The sequence below is a fragment of the Cibotium barometz genome, chromosome 25 (genome assembly GCF_041138505.1).
Source record: "Cibotium barometz isolate CiBa-2024 chromosome 25, ASM4113850v1, whole genome shotgun sequence".
Taxonomy (NCBI): Eukaryota; Viridiplantae; Streptophyta; class Polypodiopsida; order Cyatheales; family Cibotiaceae; genus Cibotium; species Cibotium barometz.
Window position 1 is genome coordinate 9,038,033 of NC_141070.1, and position 23,345 is coordinate 9,061,377.

At 41.8% G+C, this 23,345-nt stretch overlaps 1 protein-coding gene across 3 annotated transcripts in view; it reads right to left on the reverse strand.

Annotated features, from left to right (window-relative positions):
- Positions 1–23,345, reverse strand: part of LOC147624218 (uncharacterized) — a 45,630-nt gene that overhangs the window by 14,283 nt on the left and 8,002 nt on the right. Inside the window, exons 1-3 of one of the 3 annotated variants that reach the window (XM_086819170.1) lie at positions 16,992–22,315; positions 16,842–16,910; positions 5,757–6,082 (exon numbers count right to left, since the gene is read on the reverse strand). In XM_086819170.1, the coding sequence (XP_086675296.1) occupies positions 19,696–20,871 (1,176 nt within the window). In that variant the 5' untranslated portion in view covers positions 20,872–22,315 and the 3' untranslated portion in view covers positions 5,757–6,082; positions 16,842–16,910; positions 16,992–19,695. Of the gene's footprint in view, positions 1–5,756; positions 6,083–16,841; positions 16,911–16,991; positions 22,316–23,345 lie in introns of those variants that run through there. The other 2 variants (XM_086819169.1, XR_015269067.1) reach the window with 2 other exon arrangements.

Consider the following 23,345-nt stretch of genomic DNA (forward strand, 5'->3'; position numbering starts at 1 on the left):
TTTGCACTATTGTAAGCAAACTCAAGAATAGGCAAATAAGACTCCCAATCAGATTGTTTTTTGCTGACATATGCCCGAAGCATATCTTCCAGCACTTGATTAACCCGTTCAGTCTGACCATCTATCTGCGGATGATCAGCTGTACTAAGGTTCAACATAGTACCCAACTTACTGAATACTGCTCGCCAAAAATGGCTGTTAAACTTGCGATCGCGATCACTGACAATATTGGATGGTAAGCCATAAAGTCGGTAAACATTCTCCACGAAAAGGCGTCCCAATTCTGGAGTTGTAACTGTTTTCTTAGTAGGCACAAACCGACAAAGCTTGGTTAATCGATCCACGATTACCCAAATGGCATCATGTCCACGATTCGTTGTGGGCAAGCCCGTTATAAAATCCATAGAGATACTTTCCCACTTTCCGTCAGGAATCTCTAATGGATGCAGTAACCCGCCAGCTTTAAGACGTTCTGCTTTGTTCACTTGACACTTCTGACACTGCAGAACATAGTCAGTAACATCCTTGTGAAGTCCAGGCCAATAGAAATGCTTTCTTACGAGAGCATACGTTTTGCGAATGCCCGCATACGTTTTGCGAATGCCCGCATGACACTGCAGAACATAGTCAGTAACATCCTTGTGAAGTCCAGGCCAATAGAAATGCTTTCTTACGAGAGCATACGTTTTGCGAATGCCCGCATGACCTGCACTTGGACTATCATGACACTCAAAAAGAATTTGGCGCCTAGTGTCTAAGTCCAATGGAACACAAACTCTCCCCTTGTGGAGTAAGTATCCATCATCGATGGAAAAGTTTTTCCATCGCTGTAGTTCATCTTGTGATAAAGAAGAACCATGTGTGGAAGAACTGGAAACACTACCATTTGAGTGAGAGGGACCCCTCATTTGAACATGATTCCACACCTTTGAGTATGTTGAATCCTGCTTGCATTTGCCTCGTAAAGATTCTAACAATTCGCTTTTCAACTCTGTGAATAGCAGCGAATTAATCTCCGGCATACGACTCAAAGCAACAGCTACAATATTGTAACGTCCTTTGCGATAGCGTAGCTTGCAATCATACTCCTGAAGGATCTCAGCCCATTTGGCCTTTCGACCCTGCAAATCTGTTTGGTTCATAAACCACTTTATGCTTTCGTGATCAAAAACAAGCTCGAATTGCGCACCATATAAGTAATGTCGCCATTTTCGTAAGGCATATATGATGGCAAAGAGCTCACGCTCATAAGCTGAGTAGTTTTGTTGAGCACGATTGAGCTTCTTGCTCTCATAGGCAACAGGATGACCATCTTGAATGAGAACCGCACCCACTGCCTTAGCACTGGCATCCGTTTCAATCACAAATGGTTTTTGAGGATCCACAATTGCCAAGATGGGAGCTGTAGCCAAAGCAACTTTAAGCTTATCAAAGCTACGTTGTTGCTCCTCACGCCATTGAAAGGTAATTGCCGCGCCTTTCAATTGATCAGTCATGGGAGCGGCAATCTTTGCATAACCGTTCACATATTTGCGATAAAATCTTGCCATTCCCAAGAAGATTTGAAGTTCTTCCTTACTTCGAGGTGTTGGCCATCGCATAATAGCATCAACCTTACTAGCATCCATTGCAATTCCGTCTGCAGAAAGTACATGACCTAGGTATTGTATGCTATCCTTGAGAAATTCACACTTACTTTCTTTCGCGTAAAGTGCATTCTCGCGTAGTAACTGAAAAACTTTTCGTAAGTGTTCCAAATGCTCTTCTAAAGTCGAACTATAGACCAAAATGTCATCAAGAAAGACAATGACAAATTTGCCTAAGTACGGCCTTAGTACGCTATCCATAAGCGTCATAAACGTTGCCGGGGCATTAGTAAGCCCAAACGGCATAACCAAAAACTCATAGTGTCCAAAGCGAGTTCGGAACGCAGTCTTGGTTATATCATCAGCGTTAATACGCACTTGATGATATCCTGAACGTAAATCAATTTTAGAAAAATACTTCGCACCTTTGAGTTGATCAAACAACTCATCTATCTTAGGTAGCGGGTATTTGTTCTTAATGGTTACCGCATTCAAGGAGCGATAATCCACACACATGCGCATGGATCCATCCTTTTTCTTCACCAAAAGAATGGGCGATGCCCATGGTGAAGCACTATGGCGAATGAAGCCCTTACTAAGGTAGTCAGCAAGCTGACGTTCCACCTCAGCTGCTTCAGTCGCACTAAGCCTGTACGACGGCTTACTAATTGGTTTGGTGCCCGGAACGACATCAATGCGATGAGGCAAAGCTCGTTCAGGTGGCAAACCCTCTGGTAATTCATTAGGAAAAATATCTTTAAATTCTTGTAACAGTTGTTGCAAAGACAAAGCATTAACTGGTTGCTTAAGATTATTTAAAGAGATTTTAGAAGAAGGTAAAGAGAAAGAAGGCATCGCTGAGGAAGATTCATTTGAAGAAGAAACATCATGCACATCAAACCCACTAGTTTGAGACACAGAATAACAAAAATAGACTTCTTCTATTTGATTACTATGCTCCAAAAAAGAGAGTTCGGCATTACATATGAGTGGTGTTGGGGGTACATCACGTTCCCCAATAAGTAAAACATGCTTACCATTGGCCTCAAACGTAAACGTATTATGTTCATAACTCCTTTTGAGTGATGACCCTAACCCATATAACCACTCCCGTCCTAAGATGACATCCGCACGAGACATATTCATCACTTGGAAGTCAAGAACCATAGTGTGTTCTTGCACAAACACAGGCACTTGCCGTACTAGAGTATCCCACACATCGTGATCATCCCCCTGAATGGTGGACACCACATAACGATGAGAACTCTTTGTCTCCGGCAACTTTAATTTCTTAACTAATGCATAGTTCAAAAAATTGTGCGTGGCACCATCATCAATGAGAATACGTACTCGATGACCATAAATGGAGCCATGCATACGGACCAAATCATGTGGTCCAACTGTCTCTTGCCACATAGATGCAGTGAGATTACACTCATGCATCTCGGCAGTGTGCGAAACCTCTACCGCAGAATACTTAGGATCAGCATCCAAGGGAAGTGTTTGCACCATGTGTACAGCCTTCTCCTTGACCTTCTCCTTATCCTTATTCTTGCGAGGCAACTGTGGACAATTTTTCTTCTCATGATCACTACCTAAGCAATGATAACATAGTTTCTCCTTCTTGGCCCGTTCAAAGTCTTGTGAAGACAACGGACCACTTGACCCTTTAGACTTCTTTGTGTTTTCAGTAGAATTGCTGGCAAGTTTACGCTTATTAGCATTAAATTGCGAGCCATTGAATTTGGCCGGTCTATCCATGCCCTTCTTATCCATGGTGTCATCAAAGATAAGGGCACTTTGGATAGCCGCTTCCAAAGTTTTAGGATATTGGGTTTTAACCTTTGCCTGATATTCTTTATCAAGGCCTCTAACAAACCCACGAACCTTTTGAAAGTCGTCCAAACCATTTAGCTTGAGAATGACTTCACGGTATTTGGACACATACTGATTAAGTGTAAGACCTTCCATCTTGCACTTGTCCCAGGCTGTCCAACTCCGATCTTTCTCGTTTTGTGGTAAGAACTCCTTTTTAAATGCTGTCACAAACTCCTCCCAAGTCTTAGGGCGAGTTTCAATAGGTAGACTCATCCACCACTTGTAGGCTTTACCTTCAAGTGTGAGACTCGTCTCAGTGACCATAACAGCAGCGGGAGTGCGGCGTAAGCGATGCAAGTCCGTCCACTTGTGTAAAAATGTATGGACCGCATCCTTGTTACGATCGCGCTCCTCTCCCTTAAACACAGGCGGCTTCACGTTTTTCAACATAGCCCCTTCCTGCGTTGCAGATGGTGCAATAGATTCTACTATAGGATTTGGAACAAGAGGAGGCATAACTATCGGAATAGGCCCTCCACTTGCCGCCGATCCACTTGCAAAACGTGCCATAAATTCAGTAAAAAGCGTGCTCATGTTTGTGAGATTGGTATTGACATTTGTTATAGTGCGCTCAAGTGCAACTACCCTTGAAGTGAGACGCCCAAACTCTACCGTGTCTACCAAACCATAATCATCTATTGGACTCGCACCCCCTTCGGCATCGGTCATGTTGTCATCCCGATCAGGCGCAACAGCCTGTCGCGAATCACCCACACCACCACCCAAAGGGTGTGCCTCACTAACATCATGCATATCATTCTCAAAATCGAAGTGAACATGAGACGGTTCCGTTGAGGCCATGGTATGCACGTGCTTACAAATAGAGAACGGATTACCTTCAAAAGCGAACTCCAATTGAAGCGTCGTAGAAGAAGTCCTCTTGCATGCACGGAAATCGAGAAGAAATCACCACTTGAGTCGTCAATCAACACATGCATGCAAAAAAGTGTGTTGCATGTAGCATGTCGTTGAAGATCCGTCCACCAAAAACTTCCAAACTTGGAGCATAGAAAACTCCTCTCACAAATTGAAAGAAGGAAAGTTGAAGGTGAAAAGGTCACTTTCCTTGTAGTTTGTGTCACTTTCCTTGTAGTTTGTGTCCTCCCTTGAAAGAATAAGTAGAGCTCTTTTGAAGAGAAGAACAACACAAGTGAAAAGGTGAAGTGGCTAGCACACTTGCCTTGGAGCTTGAGGTTGTGGGTTCAAAACCCCACTCCTTGGATGGTGAAGCCTCCCCCTTGTGCCACTCAAGTAAGGGAGAATTCTCGCGCGCTCGCCAACGGCGCGCCAACGATCGCTCACCGATCGCCTTCGAGGACTGCCGGTCTGCCTTGGTCGCCGCCTTAGTCGCCCGCTGTGGTGGCCGTCTGCTAAGGCCGTACGGACGACGGGTAGGTGGCGGCGCTCGCTGTGGGCTGTTCACGCGGACGCGTGTAGGCTGCGCTCGTGCAGGCCACCGTACGGGCGGCGGCGCTCGTTTCTTTTGCTGCAGCGTTGAGCTCTTTTTCTCGTGCAGGTCACGCCGGTCGTCGCTAGCTCTGATACCACTGTAACGCCTCCGCTACGGCTGCGTCTTCCTCAAGCCGCCATAGCCTCGGCGTGGAGAAGAAGAGAGGGTGGAAGTCGGTTCACCTCCCAACCACATAATGACGAGTTAGGGTTTCTCGTTGGGTTTTATACCAAAACCCTGGCCTGTGTCCACACCTCCTAGCCCGGCCGCCCATCTTACTTAAGAGCCGTGCTAACTTAGATGTGTACACACATCGACCAAACCCTAACGCCCATTAACCCCTGAACCCCGCTAGCACTAATAATACTCTCGAGACTCCGAAAGCTATTAACTTATGCTAGGGTTCGACTTCCGTAGGACCATAGTCCTGACATCCTAGGTTAAAACCATTGGCATCTATTACTACTTCAAAAGGTATAGAACAATCTGACAATTTAAGGATAGGGTTGGTTACTAAGGCTGTCTTCAGCTTATCAAGAGAACTCTAACACATAGCGATCCAATGAAATAGCTGAGATCTGTGTAGAGCTTTACGATCGTCAGGGTCAAGCTCATCCTTGTTAAATTTACAGCAATGTGATGAGCTATGGTGGATAAAATACTAGAATCAACATCATTAACAAAGAGATTAGATGATAATTAAGATGTGATGAGCTATGGTGGATAAAATGCTAGAATCAACATCATTAACAAAGAGATTAGATGATAATTAAGATGTGATTAGTGAGCAATTAACTGATAGCTTAATGTAAGCATGGATAATCAAAAACCAACAAATTCTCATTAGGCCAATGCCTCAATTTATAGAGTTTACATCCAAGCATCTAATCCCACTGATTTCTCCTTGATTCACTCCACCTCTTTTGCTTGATTCTCTCCATCTCTCCCAGAATATCTCCACACCTCCTAAATCTCCTCATGCTACCCTTTATTCTCTCCCAGTAGATACTTCTCACCTTTTCATAGGTTCTCTCACATTTACAGATTCTCTTTTACAGCCTCTTACTAAGGGCTTGTTCCCGCACACACCCTATTCACTTGTATATTTCAACAATCCTCATCCGTGTGAGGATCTGGCTGTCTACCACATTGCGCACATCTCATGATTCTGCCAAAACGATACATCATTAAATTTTCTATTCGACTTCATTTCGAGATTCTAAGAATTAAGAAGTTCAAAATTAATTACTTTAAACAAGGTGATTGTTCTACTATAGATCCACGACATACGTCCTGAGAAAACAAAACTTGTTCTTTCGAACTTCTTTGTTAAAAATCTTCACGGCACACGTCTTCTATGACAAGGATGAAATAACACTCAGTTCTCTTTATGACCTTGTTTGAAAGCAGCAATTAGCCTCTACATCAGAAGCCACTCTTGGTAAATATCCACCCTATCCATCAAATATCCTTTGTGATGAACTCTCTACATTAGCCATATCCTCAAATATAATTTGGAATCCTCACACTGGAAATCTCCATGAAGATGCCCATTTTTTTTCTTCAAAACTCAGAGTAAAAGCCACATCTTGTGAAGGAAATGCCTCCTAGAATACAACCACTATGTCTAAAGAATACGTATTTCTTGGCCTTTTTGACCTAGATCTTGGTTATTTGGAGAATACGTAAGCATTTCTTCCACAAAGAGGCTTCTTCTTGCATAAGCCATTTGCACATTCTTCTTGCTACTAGGAGAATTCGTAAGCATTTCTTCCCCTTATTCAGCTTCTATGCATTTCTTTTTTCATGGGAATAAGATGGGCTGAGATGAGAGTGAATGTCATTAATCTCATGCTAATTTTCATCAATCTCTTTCAAGATTGCATCAAGAAGCATCTAAGCACAAGAAAGATAGCTTTTCTCTTGTTTTCCCCTTCAATTTCATGCTATTTAGAGCCATAAAACCTTTCTTGATCATTAATAGAATCTTTTCTTCATGAATGCATGACTAAATTATGTTCTCTTACAGAAAAAATGCTAATATCATGCTAGCCATTCAAAGGAGTTATCATAGAGAGAACTCTACTCATAAGATTACCTTGGAGAATCAGCTTGCCAACCTGAAGATCTTCGACACTGCCAACATCATGGATTCCATCACGAAGTTTGTTACCATCCCAAAAGCAGTTGGTCTCTTTAGGAGGAGATGATGAACAAAGTCTTCATCAATAGCCCTATTGATGAAGACTTTGTTCATGATCTCCTCATTAAATTGCCCGAAACTTTCTCATCTTTATGTGATACTATTTCACTTCTTCCCTTTACTCCCAATCTGTATACTATTGTTGGCATGCTTCAGGATAGAGATATGAGGAAGAAAACAAGCCTTGATACCCTTGTTTAGGTCAAGGGAAAATGCAAATGACAGTCTCTCTAAGGGTTCCACCAACAATAAAGTTGACTTTAAACCTCTGCTAACAATCTTTCTCATAAGGATCTTACTTACCATTATTATGGTCACACAGGTCACTTTCACAGAATAACTATCACAAGAAGAAGACATAAAGTGGTTCTGCAAAGAATCCCACCAGTTAAATCTCTCCGTCTACCAATCAATACCATAGACCCTCTTCTACCAAGGAGACTGTCTTTATTGACATCGAGAAGCTTCCTACATACTCACCTATTCCTACCACCTCACATCTTTTGAATTGGGTGGTATGATAGTGGGTGCATTACTCACATGTACGACGTGTACTTTGACAGTTTAGTTCTTGAGGTCATTGAAACTAGCACCTTTTAGATTGTTTTTTCCATAGGTGTACAAGAAGGTGGTCTTTATAGGTTGAAGGAATTTGGTGGCTCACTTGAACTATGCTCCTCTTCAATAGATGGTCGAGGGTCTTTTGTAGTTGAAACCCTCCCACTCCACTTGTGTGGCTTGTTTGCATGGTAAGCAACATAGAGAGCCTTTCCCTCATGAGGCTACTCACATCATGCTTCTCACATCTTGGAGCTTATTGTGTGGTCCCACGCGGACTACTACCTAAGGTGGTTCCAGGTACTTCATGATTATTATTGATGATATCTCACATAAAGTTTGGGTCTATCTCTTGGTGGTAGAAAAATCTTAAGCTTTCTCTTGCTTTCAAGAGTGGTGGGTGGCTTTGGTCCAGAATGCGACCACACAAAAGGTTTGACAAGTCCATTTAGAAAATGGATGAGAATTCATCTCCAAAGCCTTCCACAACTTTAATTCCCAGAAAGGTATTGGCCATCAGTTCTCCACACTTGGCACTCCACCAGTAGAATGGTGTGGTTGAACACAAAAACAAGATTGTTTAGGGAGATGACCCGTACCATGATTTCTTCTTTTGATCTTCCTCCCTCTTTTTGGGGAGAAGCTGGACCACCACTGCTATCTACATCATCAACCGTTCTCCGGTTGCTAATATGACATCAGAGGAGACTTTTACATGACAGAACCCTTCAGTTTCACATCTTAGGGTTTTTGATTGTGACTATGCTCATATCCTTGATCCTGCTAAGTCCAAATTCGATCCTCATCCTCTTAACAAAAGGAAGTAATTATTCTTATGAAATCATGTTAAAAAGGAAGATAAAACGTAATAAAATCTTAATGATTTCTATGAAATCATTTTGAAGAGGGAGAGAAAAACTCAAAATTTTTGTTGTTTAATGTAATTTTAAAAAAAGAGGACTGGAGAAAAGAGAGAGAGAGAGAGAGAGAGAGAGAGAGATTACATTGAACATCTATAAAAGACCCAAAGTATCTATGAGACTAAAAATGACTATATTGATCCATGAAATATGGAAACAATAAAACTACTACATGAACCCATGTATACAAAATAGAGTCAACATAAAATCCTCCTCATGAATTATGTGAAGCATAACAATGTAGAGAGAGAGAGAGAGAGAGAGAGAGAGAGAGATTGATTGTACTGAACATCTATGAAAGACACTTGATGCATGTGAGAAAGGTACTTGAGGTATTGAGGGGGCCAACCAATACAAAGGAGAGAAAGTGTACTTTCAACGCTCTTGAAGTGGAGTATCTTGGGCACATATTGTGAGAAAGAAGGACATTAAAGTGGACCCCAAGAAGATGGAATATGTGAACAAGTGGCCTATACCCACTAATGTGACATAATTGAGGGGTCTCTTGGGATTATCATTCTATAGAAGGTTTATTGAGAGGTATGTAGAAATTGCAGTCCCTCTCACCGATAAGCTTAAAAAAGAAGCCTTATTTTTGGGATACCATAGCAAAAAAGAGCATTGAGGAGCTCAAGAGGATGCTCACTTCAGCCCCTATTTTGGTGTGTACCAATTATACATGATCCACGAATAATGGAAACAATAAATCTACAATGTGAGCCCGTGTATAAAAAAAAAGAAAATAGAGTCAACATTTATTCTCCTCATGAATTGTGTGAAGCATAGCAATGTACACCTTCCAAGGATGTCCTTGATAGCTATTAGAGAGAGAGAGAGAGAGAGAGAGAGAGAGAGAGAGAGAGAGAGATTGTATTAGACATCTATAAAAGATCTAAAGTGTCTACGAGGTAAAACACAAGTACACACAATCTATGAATAACTAGATGTTAGAAATAATATTTATACTATGTGAGCCCATGTATATGAAAAAAGAGAGTTGAAGCAAAACCTCTAGTGTGAAGCATAGCAATGACCACCTTCTAAGAATGTCCTTGTTGATCTATAGCTACTAGATGGATGGTCCAGGTCTTTGGGACTAGGTATGTCACGTTCTTTAGAGAGAGTTTCCCTCTTCATCCATGGTGACTCCTTGTGTGCATGGTGCCAGAGGGTCACGTGGCATATCGGTGGTGGTCATTTGTGATCACCTGCTCTACTGATGGTGGGAACCACAAAATTTTGTAATGGAGGTTTGAGAGGTTTCTAGATCAACCCATCTCCATAAGTGTAACCTCACGAGTATCTCCCCAATAGCAGTGCAGTCAATCCATCAAGAACCAGCCCATACATCTATGATCTCTATATTACATCATTGATAAGAGGGGCCAAAACCATCCTAAAAGAGACAGTAAAATCTCTCACCTCTCTTATAGTAAACTAGTCATCTCAAATTACATGTGTGAAAAGTTTGAAGTAAACCATCTTAAAAGAGACAATTAAATCTCTCTATCTTATAGTAAACTAGGCATCTCAAGTTACATATGTGAAAAGTTTCAAGTTATGATAAAACATTAAAGAATGAGTAATATCTTAAAATAAGCACCTCTTTTTGGTTATCTTTGTTTTTTAATTTTTAGCTTATTTATTGTTATTAGTGGCTATTTCTTTCTCCATTATTCATCTTCTTACTTTTTAGCAGTCACACATATTCCAATTATAACTAAACTTCTTAGATGCATTATCTTTGGTGCCATTTCTTTTGAACTAAATCTAATCTCTTCTCCATTAGAACATTCAAATTTTGTTCACACTCGTTTTTATACTTTTTTATATTTGCATTTCTCTTTTTAAGAAACTTATACGTCTAATTATTTGCTTTGCAATTATTGAATCCTCTAGGCAAGTCAAGAATTTGTAGTCTAAAAAAGTAAACAATTTAAAAGGTCACACAATTAGAAGGCAGATAAATATTTATTTTTTATTCAAATATGCATTAAATCATCGAGGACAAAGGACTTGGACTCTCTCTGTTTATAAAAGTAACTTTATCAACTTGCACTCTGTCCATTACAAAAGTAACTATGTGTACAATTATATACTATTCAACTATTTTAATTTTGCATGTTTTCACTTCAGAATTTTGTGATTGGTAGGATATAAAAGTATAATTGGCTTGCTTTACTTGTTTTCTTATAAGTATAGGTGAAGATGGAGCTTTAAAAGAATGGAGACGTTAAAGGAAAAATTTTACAAGTGCTCCAATTTCAATCATAAGAGTGGTTAGATCCTAGACCTTGTGAGGTTCTTTAGATATCAATCTTTAGTAGGAAAGGACCGATGGTTCTTTGCACATTTGTTTACATCTTCTTGATTTATATACATGTGAAAAAGTTGCCATGATTGGGGCATATAGGTAAGGAGGTTAAAATGGTGTCACTTTTCATTGAGGTAAATGAAGTGACGGAGGTTAAAATGGTGTCACTTTTCATTGAGGTAAATGAAGTGACACTATAATGTGACTAAGGTGTGTTGGTTGATTTTCAATATCAAGACCATTGGGAAAAATTGGGATGTATCTTTATAGTCTTAAGATTAATAGTGAGGAAGATGCAAGAAGCCATTAGGAAAAATTGGGAGTAAAAGAGGGCCCTCTAAGAAGAGCCATGCATCACTTTTCTAGAAAAAAAAGGGGTTGTATCTTACATCAAAACCCCCACATGTGGCATACCATTGGAAAGTCCACAAAAATTAGATTCTAAATCTACCACCTCCAACAAATTTGGATTAGATATACTCAAATTATGCCTTCCCAACTAAAATGTAGATTCCAATCATTATGGCATCCATGTTACAACTGTTGGAATCTACCTTTTTAGTGGGAAAGACATAACTTGAGCATATCAACTTTAAATTTATCGGAGGTGGTATATTTATAATCTGAATTTTAAGGTATTTCCAATAGTATGTCACATGTGGGGGTTTTGATGTAAGATACATAAGGTTCACCAACGTGATGCCATGACTCTTCTTAGAGGCCCTTCGTAGAGGGCCATTTTTCGAGTCCAAATTTACCTAATGTAACATTTGTATACTTAGCCTAGATCTTACACTCTAGCCTTGCAATGAGTTTATAATATTGATTTATTTTTAATTAGTAAAAGCGTTTCTCCATGTGTAAAATCTTTATGTCCAAAATTTGCATCACTTTCCACTAAATCTACTTGTAGAAAAATAGCTTTGCTATAATGAAGCGGGTTCAAATACTTGGTCATATAATTAGGCCAAGTATATACTAATGAAAATAAGAAGGCTAATAGGCCAACAAGGGGGCCGTGGGCATGGTCAAGTGTGGAGGCCAACATATAAGTGACTGTAAACATGGCCAAGAGCATATAAGTCAATTATAGGCTTAATTATAATTACTCAATTATGAATAAACATTTTTACTAATTTATTATCTTGCTCAAGAAAGCTTTAATGGTGATCTTCACCTATGTCCAACTCCCTATGTAAACAAGTTAATCATCAATCCCCTTTCTTGTAGTGGTATCAGAGCATGGTTCTTGATCCATTCTACATTTTCCTCTAATTTCTCAAAATTTTCTTGAACCATTTGCTAGCCCTAGCTCTCCACAAGCTTTCCAATGCTTAGTAGAGACTTCTTTTGAGCTTGATTTTAAAAATAACCCTAAAAATAAAATTTCTATTTTTTCCCAAATTACTGACAATTGCATCAACATTTTTGGCCATTTTCACTTACCTTAGCCTCTCCTATGATTCACCAAGCCTACCTAGGCTTATAAGAGGTTGATTCAAGCATTTTGGAATCTCATCTTGGCAAAGGATAACTAATGAGGAGGAAAATTTAAGAAATGGATGTAGATGCATTTTCGAAGTCAATAGGTGCATAATGATGGCCGTGATGCTCTCTAGCAAGTGTTTGGAGGCTTCAATAGCTTGTGTGCAAGCTTTGGTGAGTGATTTTTCCTATTTCTTGGCCTTTTTGACCTAGATCTTGGTTATTTGGAGAATACGTAAGCATTTCTTCCACAAAGAGGCTTCTTCTTGCATAAGCCATTTGGACATTCTTCTTGCTACTAGGAGAATTCGTAAGCATTTCTTCCCCTTATTCAGCTTCTATGCATTTCTTTTTTCATGGGAATAAGATGGGCTGAGATGAGAGTGAATGTCATTAATCTCATGCTAATTTTCATCAATCTCTTTCAAGATTGCATCAAGAAGCATCTAAGCACAAGAAAGATAGCTTTTCTCTTGTTTTCCCCTTCAATTTCATGCTATTTAGAGTCATAAAACCTTTCTTGATCATTAATAGAATCTTTTCTTCATGAATGCATGACTAAATTATGTTCTCTTACAGAAAAAATGCTAATATCATGCTAGCCATTCAAAGGAGTTATCATAGAGAGAACTCTACTCATAAGATTACCTTGGAGAATCAGCTTGCCAACCTGAAGATCTTCGACACTGCCAACATCATGGATTCCATCACGAAGTTTGTTACCATCCCAAAAGCAGTTGGTCTCTTTAGGAGGAGATGATGAACAAAGTCTTCATCAATAGCCCTATTGATGAAGACTTTGTTCATGATCTCCACATTAAATTGCCCGAAACTTTCTCATCTTTATGTGATACTATTTCACTTCTTCCCTTTACTCCCAATCTGTATACTATTGTTGGCATGCTTCAGGATAGAGATATGAGGAAGAAAACAAGCCTTGATACCCTTGTTTAGGTCAAGGGAAAATGCAAATGACAGTCTCTCTAAGGGTTCCACCAACAATAAAGTTGACTTTAAACCTCTGCTAACAATCTTTCTCATAAGGATCTTACTTACCATTATTATGGTCACACAGGTCACTTTCACAGAATAACTATCACAAGAAGAAGACATAAAGTGGTTCTGCAAAGAATCCCACCAGTTAAATCTCTCCGTCTACCAATCAATACCATAGACCCTCTTCTACCAAGGAGACTGTCTTTATTGACATCGAGAAGCTTCCTACATACTCACCTATTCCTACCACCTCACATCTTTTGAATTGGGTGGTATGATAGTGGGTGCATTACTCACATGTACGACATGTACTTTGACAGTTTAGTTCTTGAGGTCATTGAAACTAGCACCTTTTAGATTGTTTTTTCCATAGGTGTACAAGAAGGTGGTCTTTATAGGTTGAAGGAATTTGGTGGCTCACTTGAACTATGCTCCTCTTCAACAGATGGTCGAGGGTCTTTTGTAGTTGAAACCCTCCCACTCCACTTGTGTGGCTTGTTTGCATGGTAAGCAACATAGAGAGCCTTTCCCTCATGAGGCTACTCACATCATGCTTCTCACATCTTGGAGCTTATTGTGTGGTCCCACACGGACTACTACCTAAGGTGGTTCCAGGTACTTCATGCTTATTATTGATGATATCTCACATAAAGTTTGGGTCTATCTCTTGGTGGTAGAAAAATCTTAAGCTTTCTCTTGCTTTCAAGAGTGGTGGGTGGCTTTGGTCCAGAATGCGACCACACAAAAGGTTTGACAAGTCCATTTAGAAAATGGATGAGAATTCATCTCCGAAGCCTTCCACAACTTTAATTCCCAGAAAGGTATTGGCCATCAGTTCTCCACACTTGGCACTCCACCAGTAGAATGGTGTGGTTGAACACAAAAACAAGATTGTTTAGGGAGATGACCCGTACCATGATTTCTTCTTTTGATCTTCCTCCCTCTTTTTGGGGAGAAGCTGGACCACCACTGCTATCTACATCATCAACCGTTCTCCGGTTGCTAATATGACATCAGAGGAGACTTTTACATGACAGAAACCTTCAGTTTCACATCTTAGGGTTTTTGATTATGACTATGCTCATATCCTTGATTCTGCTAAGTCCAAATTCGATCCTAAATCTAGAAAGTACAAATTTTTCCAGGTCCAAATTCGATCCCAAATCTAGGAAGCTCTTAATCCAAAACTTAAAGGATTTGAAGAAGAAGTCCTTAGTGATGTCCTGCGGTGTTCACTCTTTTGAACTCTCCTCTGATGATTCCCGGTCTCATCCCGAGCTTATTATAGAGGTTCCTCATCCTCTTGCTTCTTTCTCTTCTTCACTGGAACCCCCACCCCCCTTAGCTTCTCCACCCCAAGTTTCTCCTCCCTAAGCTTATGGCAAAATGTTCTATTTTTATTGTTCATAGAGCTTAACTGTAAATGTTCACACACTTGAACTACAAATGTTTGACCAAGTCAAAAACCACTTGGACTGAAGTGAAATTAAACAAAGAGGCTTGTTCCTTATCTCAATAGCTTCCCAACAAGCTATAACACACTCGTTTTGGTGACTTGGGCAAGGAGACACAACCAATTTTTCCCCACGGGTACCTTTTGGACAAATTTTGAACTGTGTATCAAATTCAAAGTCCAACTTCACCATCACATCCCCCAAAATCTAAATAGCAATCTAAAAATAGCCTAGACACCAAGTTTCATGTAATTTGGAGCATCGGTGTGTCGGTGTGCACTCGGTGGTGGTCAAAACGCTTTCCAGTGCAAAAAAAAAAATAGAGAGTAATGGTGGATCTTGTTTTAACGTCGTTCTTCGCATTTTATTAAAGCCTATCACTTAAGCTTCACAACAAGCTATTGGGTGAAAAAATGGAGGTCATTTGGTTAGTCAATTGTGCATTTTAAGATTGCAAATATGTTGATAGGAAGACCCCGCAACCCAAAGATTCTTTAAGAGATAATGGACAATGACACTGGGGAGTACATAGAGGATGTGGAGTTTGGGCAACAATATGTCGGAATTGATGAAGATAATGATGACATGAATGCTAAGTTTGGAAATAAAGACAATATACATACTAATGTGGGCAATGCAAGGCATTCAAATGATGGGAATGCCAAAGGGTTGCAAAATGTGAGTGGTGGTCCTTCGATGACGAATAAAATGCAAACCATCATGCTAGTGATGAGATCTATGCTGGAGAATTTCAATCAACTTTTCAAGGGCTTCAAGAGTGAGATGCTAGCTTTGAGAAGTGAATTCAAGAATGGAGGTATGACACAACCAAGTCAAGATGTTAGGTTACCAACATGCCAAGGTGCTCCTCCTTTGAAAGACTCATAGAAGGAGAGAGTTTCTCATGAATTTAGGATGCACCAACCCATGAAAACATGGGAGATTATGCTAGGACATCAAAAAAGGAGAGAGTTTCTCATGAATTTGGCATACACCAACCTAAGCAAAAAAGCATGGGAGATTATGCTAGGCCATCAAAAAGGAGTGACTTTCGCATGAATTTGGGAGACATTAACCCAATCAAAACATGGAAGATTATACTAGACCATTAGAAAGATTAGTGTTTGGAGACATGGAAGAGGTTGATTATGGCAATAAGGAAATTCAACCACATTTTTTGTCATCTATGGGAAATTTGCATCACCAAAATGCATCCTTCATCTCTAGGCTATGCTAAAGGCATTGCCTTTTGATTCTTCTCGCTATGATGGAAATCGAAGTCACAAAGGACATTTCTCGACATTGCATGGGGATGGTGTACATGATGATAAATTGCATGGGGATAATGTACATGATAAGAGAGATAAGTTCAAAGGAGTAAAAGACAAAGTTGTTTTGGCAAAGTTCAAGAATAAACCACCTCAAATCAAGGATTTGAAGAGTGGGTGAATAAATTGGACTTCTACTTTGAAGTGAATCCAAGGAGTGAGAAAGCAAAGGTTTACGTTTCTACTTTGCATTTGGAGGGATATGCCCATAGAACCTACAATCTGAAATGAGAGAGGCCTATTGCATAAGGACAAGATAGTGAATGGAGAAGAACAACGTTCTGTAGTCGGATGTACAGAATAGACATTCGGGTGACAAGTTGGGTTGCAGTAGGACTGAAAATGGAAGACTTCCCTTGGTATTTTTTTGGAAGACCAAAACGAAGCTTGGTCTTCTCAATTGAAACTAGACATAATGGTAGGTCTTCACTATGCATCTCCCAAAAAATTTTGGACTTCCCATAAACCGTTAAGTAGAGTCTAGAAGCATTTTATACACAAAATCTTAATATTCTTCTATACACCTTAAGTTTGTCTACAAATTTACGTCATTATAATTTATGTGGAGTTATATACTAAGCTATGAGATTACAAAAATAAAACTTTTAAAAGAGTTACAATACAAAAAAACATTAAAAAATAAATTTCGAACACAATGAAAAGAAATACCATTTGTTGACGCATCTTGATTCCAACTTGCCCATGTTTATTGAACAAAGCTTTTATCATCTTGTCCATCTTGAAAACCATGCCAAAAGATAAGATACTTGAGAAATCACAATAGAAGATAATGTTAAAGTTGAGTTATTTTATTCTTACCTCGATAAGTTTTTCATCTTTGAAAATAAAGCAATCAAGTCTTTCTTCATTATGGATCCACTTCCTCTCTTTGACAAAACAAGCTACTTGTGAAAAACATCTACCATTGTAATGAAGTGGCCTACACAAGCTAGCTTAGAGAAGCAAAAAGGTGATCCACTTTCAACAGACCTAAAAACTTACATAGCCACTTGAAATCCAAATAGTTTTAATGACTAGATAATTCACTCTCAAGGATGCAATACTTACCAATCTCACAAGGTTGTAGAAGTTACGTTGTTAATCACATAAGACTTACATAGTCCATTTTCTCTCGGAAAGTTACAACTTACATAGCCGATCTCTTTACACCACAAAGATGCATACATTTTAAGTTTCCTTCCAAAAATTTTGTAACATACATAGTCATCCCATCACCAAAAAGTTGCAATGCCAAAAACTTGCTCATATGGACATAATTTCCATCCACATCATCCTCTATTCTGTTTTATTCAGGAGACCCTTTCTTTCTCTGCTTTCATGCATTGAGAATCAGGACTATTCTTTAAACTTACCTTCATCCATGACATGAAGCGTTCATCTTAATGCACTTTCGGATCATACCCGCCTTCATCTATGCAAGCCATGACATGTTCTTCATCTAACCTAGAGCTTTATCGAATATGTAAGAAATGTGCCTCCTCTATTTTTTTAAAACAATTAAAGTAAAAGAAAAAGAAAATTGTGCAATGTGGCGCCATTACAATATATATATTATAGCAGAAGAATATATCTGCAAGGGGGGGAGGGTGCAGCAACATAGAAAGCGTTCGGAAAACTCTTTTTACAGAACCTTACATGAATCCTTTTTGCCCATGGTTGAGGAAATTATCATTTTGAGCAAGCATTTTCTTTATATTTAACTAACTGAAAAGGTGTGAAACCAAGAGAGAGTTTGTGAGTTGTCTTATAGGCCCATAGGACCTCTGGCAAATGCACATCCCACTTTCTCTTCATAGTATCCACTAGCTTAGACAAAGATCCACAAAGCAGTCCATTAGTTTTTTCTACTAAACCATTACATTGGGGATAATAGGGAGTTGACATAGCATGCTTTATTTTTAATTTCTGCACCAAAGCTTCAATCAAGTCTGAAGAGGTTTTTCCTTCTCCCATAATTTTGAAAAGGTTTTTCCTAAAGCTGAACGAGTTCTAGGCTAAGTCGAACCTATCTTTTCAAACTCCCTCTATTATTTATTTATTTGAGCGACAATTTAGAGGAGAAAAAGCGACCAAATTTGAAGAAGGCAGGCAAGCGATGTCAGAATACGCAGCGGAGATGATGACCAGATCTGGGAACACAACAGCAAAAACAGCACAAGAGAGTGAGAGATGTAGGCGTGTAACTCTGCTCTGATATACACAAGAAGATCCCGAATATGATACAAATAGTGGTATGGGGCTGGGGGCCTATATATATGCCCCCACATCAGCAGTCGGCCTGTTGTAGGACAGCCGACTGGACACAGGAACCTCCACGACTGGATAATCACAGTCGGCCAGCATCTGAATGGGTCGGCCAGCACCAGAAGAGTCCCACGACTCATGCACTGCAGTCGGCCATGTCACAGATGCAGTCGGCCAGGCTCAGGGTCCTCCTGCCACTACTAGACTGCCTCCCATGCCACAAAAAAATGGAAAAAAAATAGGAAATTAATGCGGAAAGTGAGGAAAAATGATAAAACACTTGATAAGGGCGGGCACACCCACAACAAAGGCCCTGGTGTATAAATCTAGACAGGAGATGACTTCTAACACCCCCTCTCAGCTCCTGGCTGTGTAACCAACCACTGGGAGCTGGGGTGCCGCCTGAGCAAATCTTGAGATAGCGACTTAGTGAAGAGGTCCACCGTACTGTCCTCCGTCGAACAGAACTCCAGCAAGATGTCATCAGCAACTATCTGTTCACCAACAAAGTGCCTCTGGATGACCATGGGTTCCTCCAGTGGAAGCCCAAACCTGCCATGCAACCTCTGCACCTTCACCACCTCACAAACAGCATCACAAACAACCCGGTACTCTGCCTCTGTTCTCGACAAGGCAAAAGATGACTGTTTCCAACTGCTCCGGAAAACTGCTCCTGGGCCTGAAGTAGATCCCCTCGTGTCCGAATCTCCTCCCCAAACCGAGTCACTCCAACCGCGGAGTCGGACTCCATCCAACAATCCCCCTCCTGTGTACAAGAGTCCATGATCCTTCGCATGCCGCAGAAACCACAGGAAACGCAATCCTGCCTCCCAAAGAGACATTTGCAACCATGAGCTCAACTGCCTCATCAGGAAGCTCCCATCCAATCTGGTGTCCATCAACCAGATCAATGAACCATACAGCTTCTGAGTCACAGAGACATCACACTGCTCACAAGGATCAACACCTGTTACGGTGCACAAACAAGTCCTAGAAACCTGATGAAACCTATCAACCACCCCCTCTGAATCCGGAACCACAAAGCCTGGAGAAACCACCTCCTTCTGCAGGTAAGCACCTGCCACCTGCCTGGCTTTCCGAAAGGTCCCCGTGGAAAGAATATCCTCAACTACTCGAAGTTCTGTGTCCCGAATACTACGAGACATCAGAGCATAAGTGACCTGTTCAGCTTCCTCTGACTCACGAACACAAGAACTACCAACATCAGTACTGGAAAGTTCCTGCCAACTGCTGCCATCTACTGGCAAGCTATCCACCACCTAGTCTCGGAAAGCTCGCACCTGCAGCGCATCACACTTAAGTGGCCATTACCAGACTGCCACTCATCACAAACCTGAGGACCTGGGAGAGAGAGTGCTGAAAGCCTGTAAACTCCATTCTCCACTCCGCCTTCCCAAACCACTTGGCCTATTGCTTTGTCCCGGAGAACAACAAAATGCTCATCAAACTCCACCCGTACACCAGTCTTGCAAACTTGATGCACGGACAACAGATGAAAACCAAGTGCCGGAACATACAACACCTGGGAGGAATGCTTCCCCCCTCTACCATCGGGAACTATCTCCATCCTGCCCTCACTGCTGTGAACTGGGATAGTGGACGTATCCCCAGTAAGAATATGACCAGAAAGCCTGCAGAGATCCTGTAAACCGGAACGGGAAGGAGTCATGTGCCTGGAAGCACCACTATCGAGAATCCACTCTCGAGTATCCGTTGCGGAGAGTCCTCCAATCTCCTCCCTACCTGAAGAAAATGAAACATCGGTGTCCATCGCCTCCAGGTGCACAAAAGCCGGAGTCTTCATGATTGCTACTGAGGAATCTTCACCCTTCTCGGTCTTCCGCTTGGAAAACTGCCTCCAATAGTGGCCTTTCTCGCCACAATCATTACAGGTCCTCTCTGCCTTCAGTTTCTCACGGTCAGCGTCGGACTTCTTCTCAGAAGACTTCTCCGATGAAGCCTTGTTAATATGCTCCCGCATCGTCGACGACTTTGCAGGGCTCATAACCCGCATCTGTACTTCCAAGGAAATTCTCTTCATGGGCGATACCCTGTTGTAAAGTGAGGCCAAATGCTCCCATATACCTCTGGCCAGCGTCATATGCTTTACATGATTGATTACCTGCGGTGTGCAGTTGAGGAAAATAAACGAACGGACCCTGGCGTTGACACGATCCCACATCTGTGTCTGGGCCTCCCGGTCCTTTCGGGTTGACGGTAACTCCTCTTCCTCTACTTCCGGCCGTGGAACACCAACAACGACGAAATTGGCAAGGTCGTAGGACTCCAGAACAGATTCCATCATCACCTTCCATATGCCGTAGTTGCTCCCGTCCAACTGACGGTCCACCGGGAACGTGGGGAGTGTCAGAATCTTCACATGTCTCTCGGCCATCTCAAACAGATCTGCCATAGCGGGGATGTACTCTGAAAAGGGTGGGTGGGTGGGAACAAAGAAGAACTAAAACCTGCAAGTGGCTGTCCAGCAAATCAGCCCGCCTTCCTCTTGCTTCTCCTCTTCCCGAACAGTCCAAAACAGTCCACCAATCAGCCACAAAACAGTCCCCCTCTTGCTCACACAAATCCCAAGAACTATCTAGAGCCTAGGGCTCTGATACCATGTCAGAATACACAGCGGAGATGATGACCAGATCTGGGAACACAAGAGCAAAAACGCAGGCAGAAAAACAGCACAAGAGAGTGAGAGATGTAGGCGTGTAACTCTGCTCTGATATACACAAGAAGATCCCGAATATGATACAAATAGTGGTATGGGGCTGGGGGCCTATATATATGCCCCCACATCAGCAGTCGGCCTGTTGTAGGGCAGCCGACTGGACACAGGAACCTCCACGACCGGATAATCACAGTCGGCCAGCATCTGAATGGGTCGGCCAGCACCAGAAGAGTCCCACGACTCATGCACTGCAGTCGGCCATGTCACAGATGCAGTCGGCCAGGCTCAGGGTCCTCCTGCCACTACTAGACTGCCTCCCATGCCACAGAAAAATGGGAAAAAAATAGGGGAAAAATGCGGGGAGTGAGGAAAAATGATAAAACACCTGATAAGGGCGGGCACACCCACAACAAAGGCCTTGGTGTATAAATCTAGACAGGAGATGACTTCTAACAAGCGAAAGCACACAAAGCAAGCAACGGCCACATTAGACCATCCAGAGCCCCGATTCCAATCTCAGCGCAACGCCGCTGTACAGAGCAAAGGAAAACCTTGAAAGGATCTCTTTCATGTTTAATTGTCAGTTTAGTTTTGCTTGTGTATAGCACAGACTTGATGATCTCAGAATCCAAAGGGGAGGTTTCCATGGAGAAGAAGAAAAGAATGGAGCCCTGCATCGAAGCCTTAGTACATGATGATGCCCTTGGAAAGAAGCTGAGGATGGCAAACATACAGAGAGCAATGAAGCTGAGGACGACAAGCCATATGGCTTGGAAGAAACAGTTTGCTGATTTTCTGAATCAGAGAGATTTAGGAGAAGGAAAAGGCCAATGCTGCTGCACAATTAGCCACGCTTAAAGGAGCCATTTGCCCAGTTTTTTTATCAGAGAATAACAATCGGACAAGGGCACACAATTTGAAGCAGAACATAATCATGCAGTAGAAGACATGCAAGAAGAAGAAGAAGAAGAAGAAGAGATGCGCCGATTCTGCTACCGCACAAGATGACAAGATGACGCACACACATGCAATGCCACTGTACACATGTATTGCTTCTTGGCAGCAGCAAATCTAGCCCCATATAAATCTATTCGGGTCTCGTACATGGATAAGTTTGCAGTCTGATAGTGGGAGGCAGCACACACACACACAACAGCCAGAAAGGCCGAAGCTCATTCAAACGTAAAGCATCTCAACAGTATATGCAGATGGGTGATGAAGTGAGTGGCCTTGCAGCCCCACCCACATCAAGACATGCAACTTGAAGTTGGTCCCCCAAATGGTGGTGGACTCTGAGCCCCAAAAATTGGGCACCCCATCAAGAAGTCAACTTTGGGCCAGATGATCAATTGACAAGCTGATCATAAAGGCTTGCAGCCGGCAAGGGGGATGGGTCTACTCAATCAAAAAGGCAGTTGGCTTCCTAATGCCGTGGTGGTACGTACATCAGTCAAAAAACCCAAGGTGTGTCAAAGAGCAGGTCACGTGTGCCTGGCAGCCACGTCTCTCTTTGTTTGCAGACATCCAGAGCTCCCTTATCACTGCCTATATTAATCAGCCTTAAACCAGACCACAGTCCCCTGTTTGATAATATTTGAGATGAAAGCCCAGATGATTTTACTCTTCTCCGCCATCTCTAGCCCATCCTTGTTCCACCGGCAACGCCCTCAGGTTGTCGGTATTTCTTCATTTTCTCGGTAAGTTTCGGCCTCTTCTGGTCTTCTCCCCCAGGAGGACTCCATGGCAGCTGCTCCGTCTGCCCCAACCGAGGCCGCCATTACCTGCCTTTCATTTTCCAAAGTGGACCTGCAGCTTCTCGCTACAACTGTCACATCCCTAGAGGCCTCCACTCTCGCATGCAAGATTGTCGCTAGCCGCCCTGTGCGTGGCCAACTCAGAGATCTTCTTCAGGCTAGCCTCCTAGGTGCGCTAGCAACGATCGTAGATATTCATCCTTTGGGGCACGGCTACTACCAGGTTGAGTTCGACTCACCAACGGCGTCTAATCTTGTCATGCACCTGAGCCCCATTGCACTGCGTAGGGCCCATGCCTTCTTTGCACAGTGGCAGCACGGCTTCGACCAGGCATCTGACCCATTAGCTGGAGTTTCAAGCTTTCCTATGACAGTCTACTTTCCAGGCCTCAGGAAGGAATACCTTCCTCCTCCCAGTGATTGGTGGTGCCATCGGGAGAGTGATGGAATACCCCC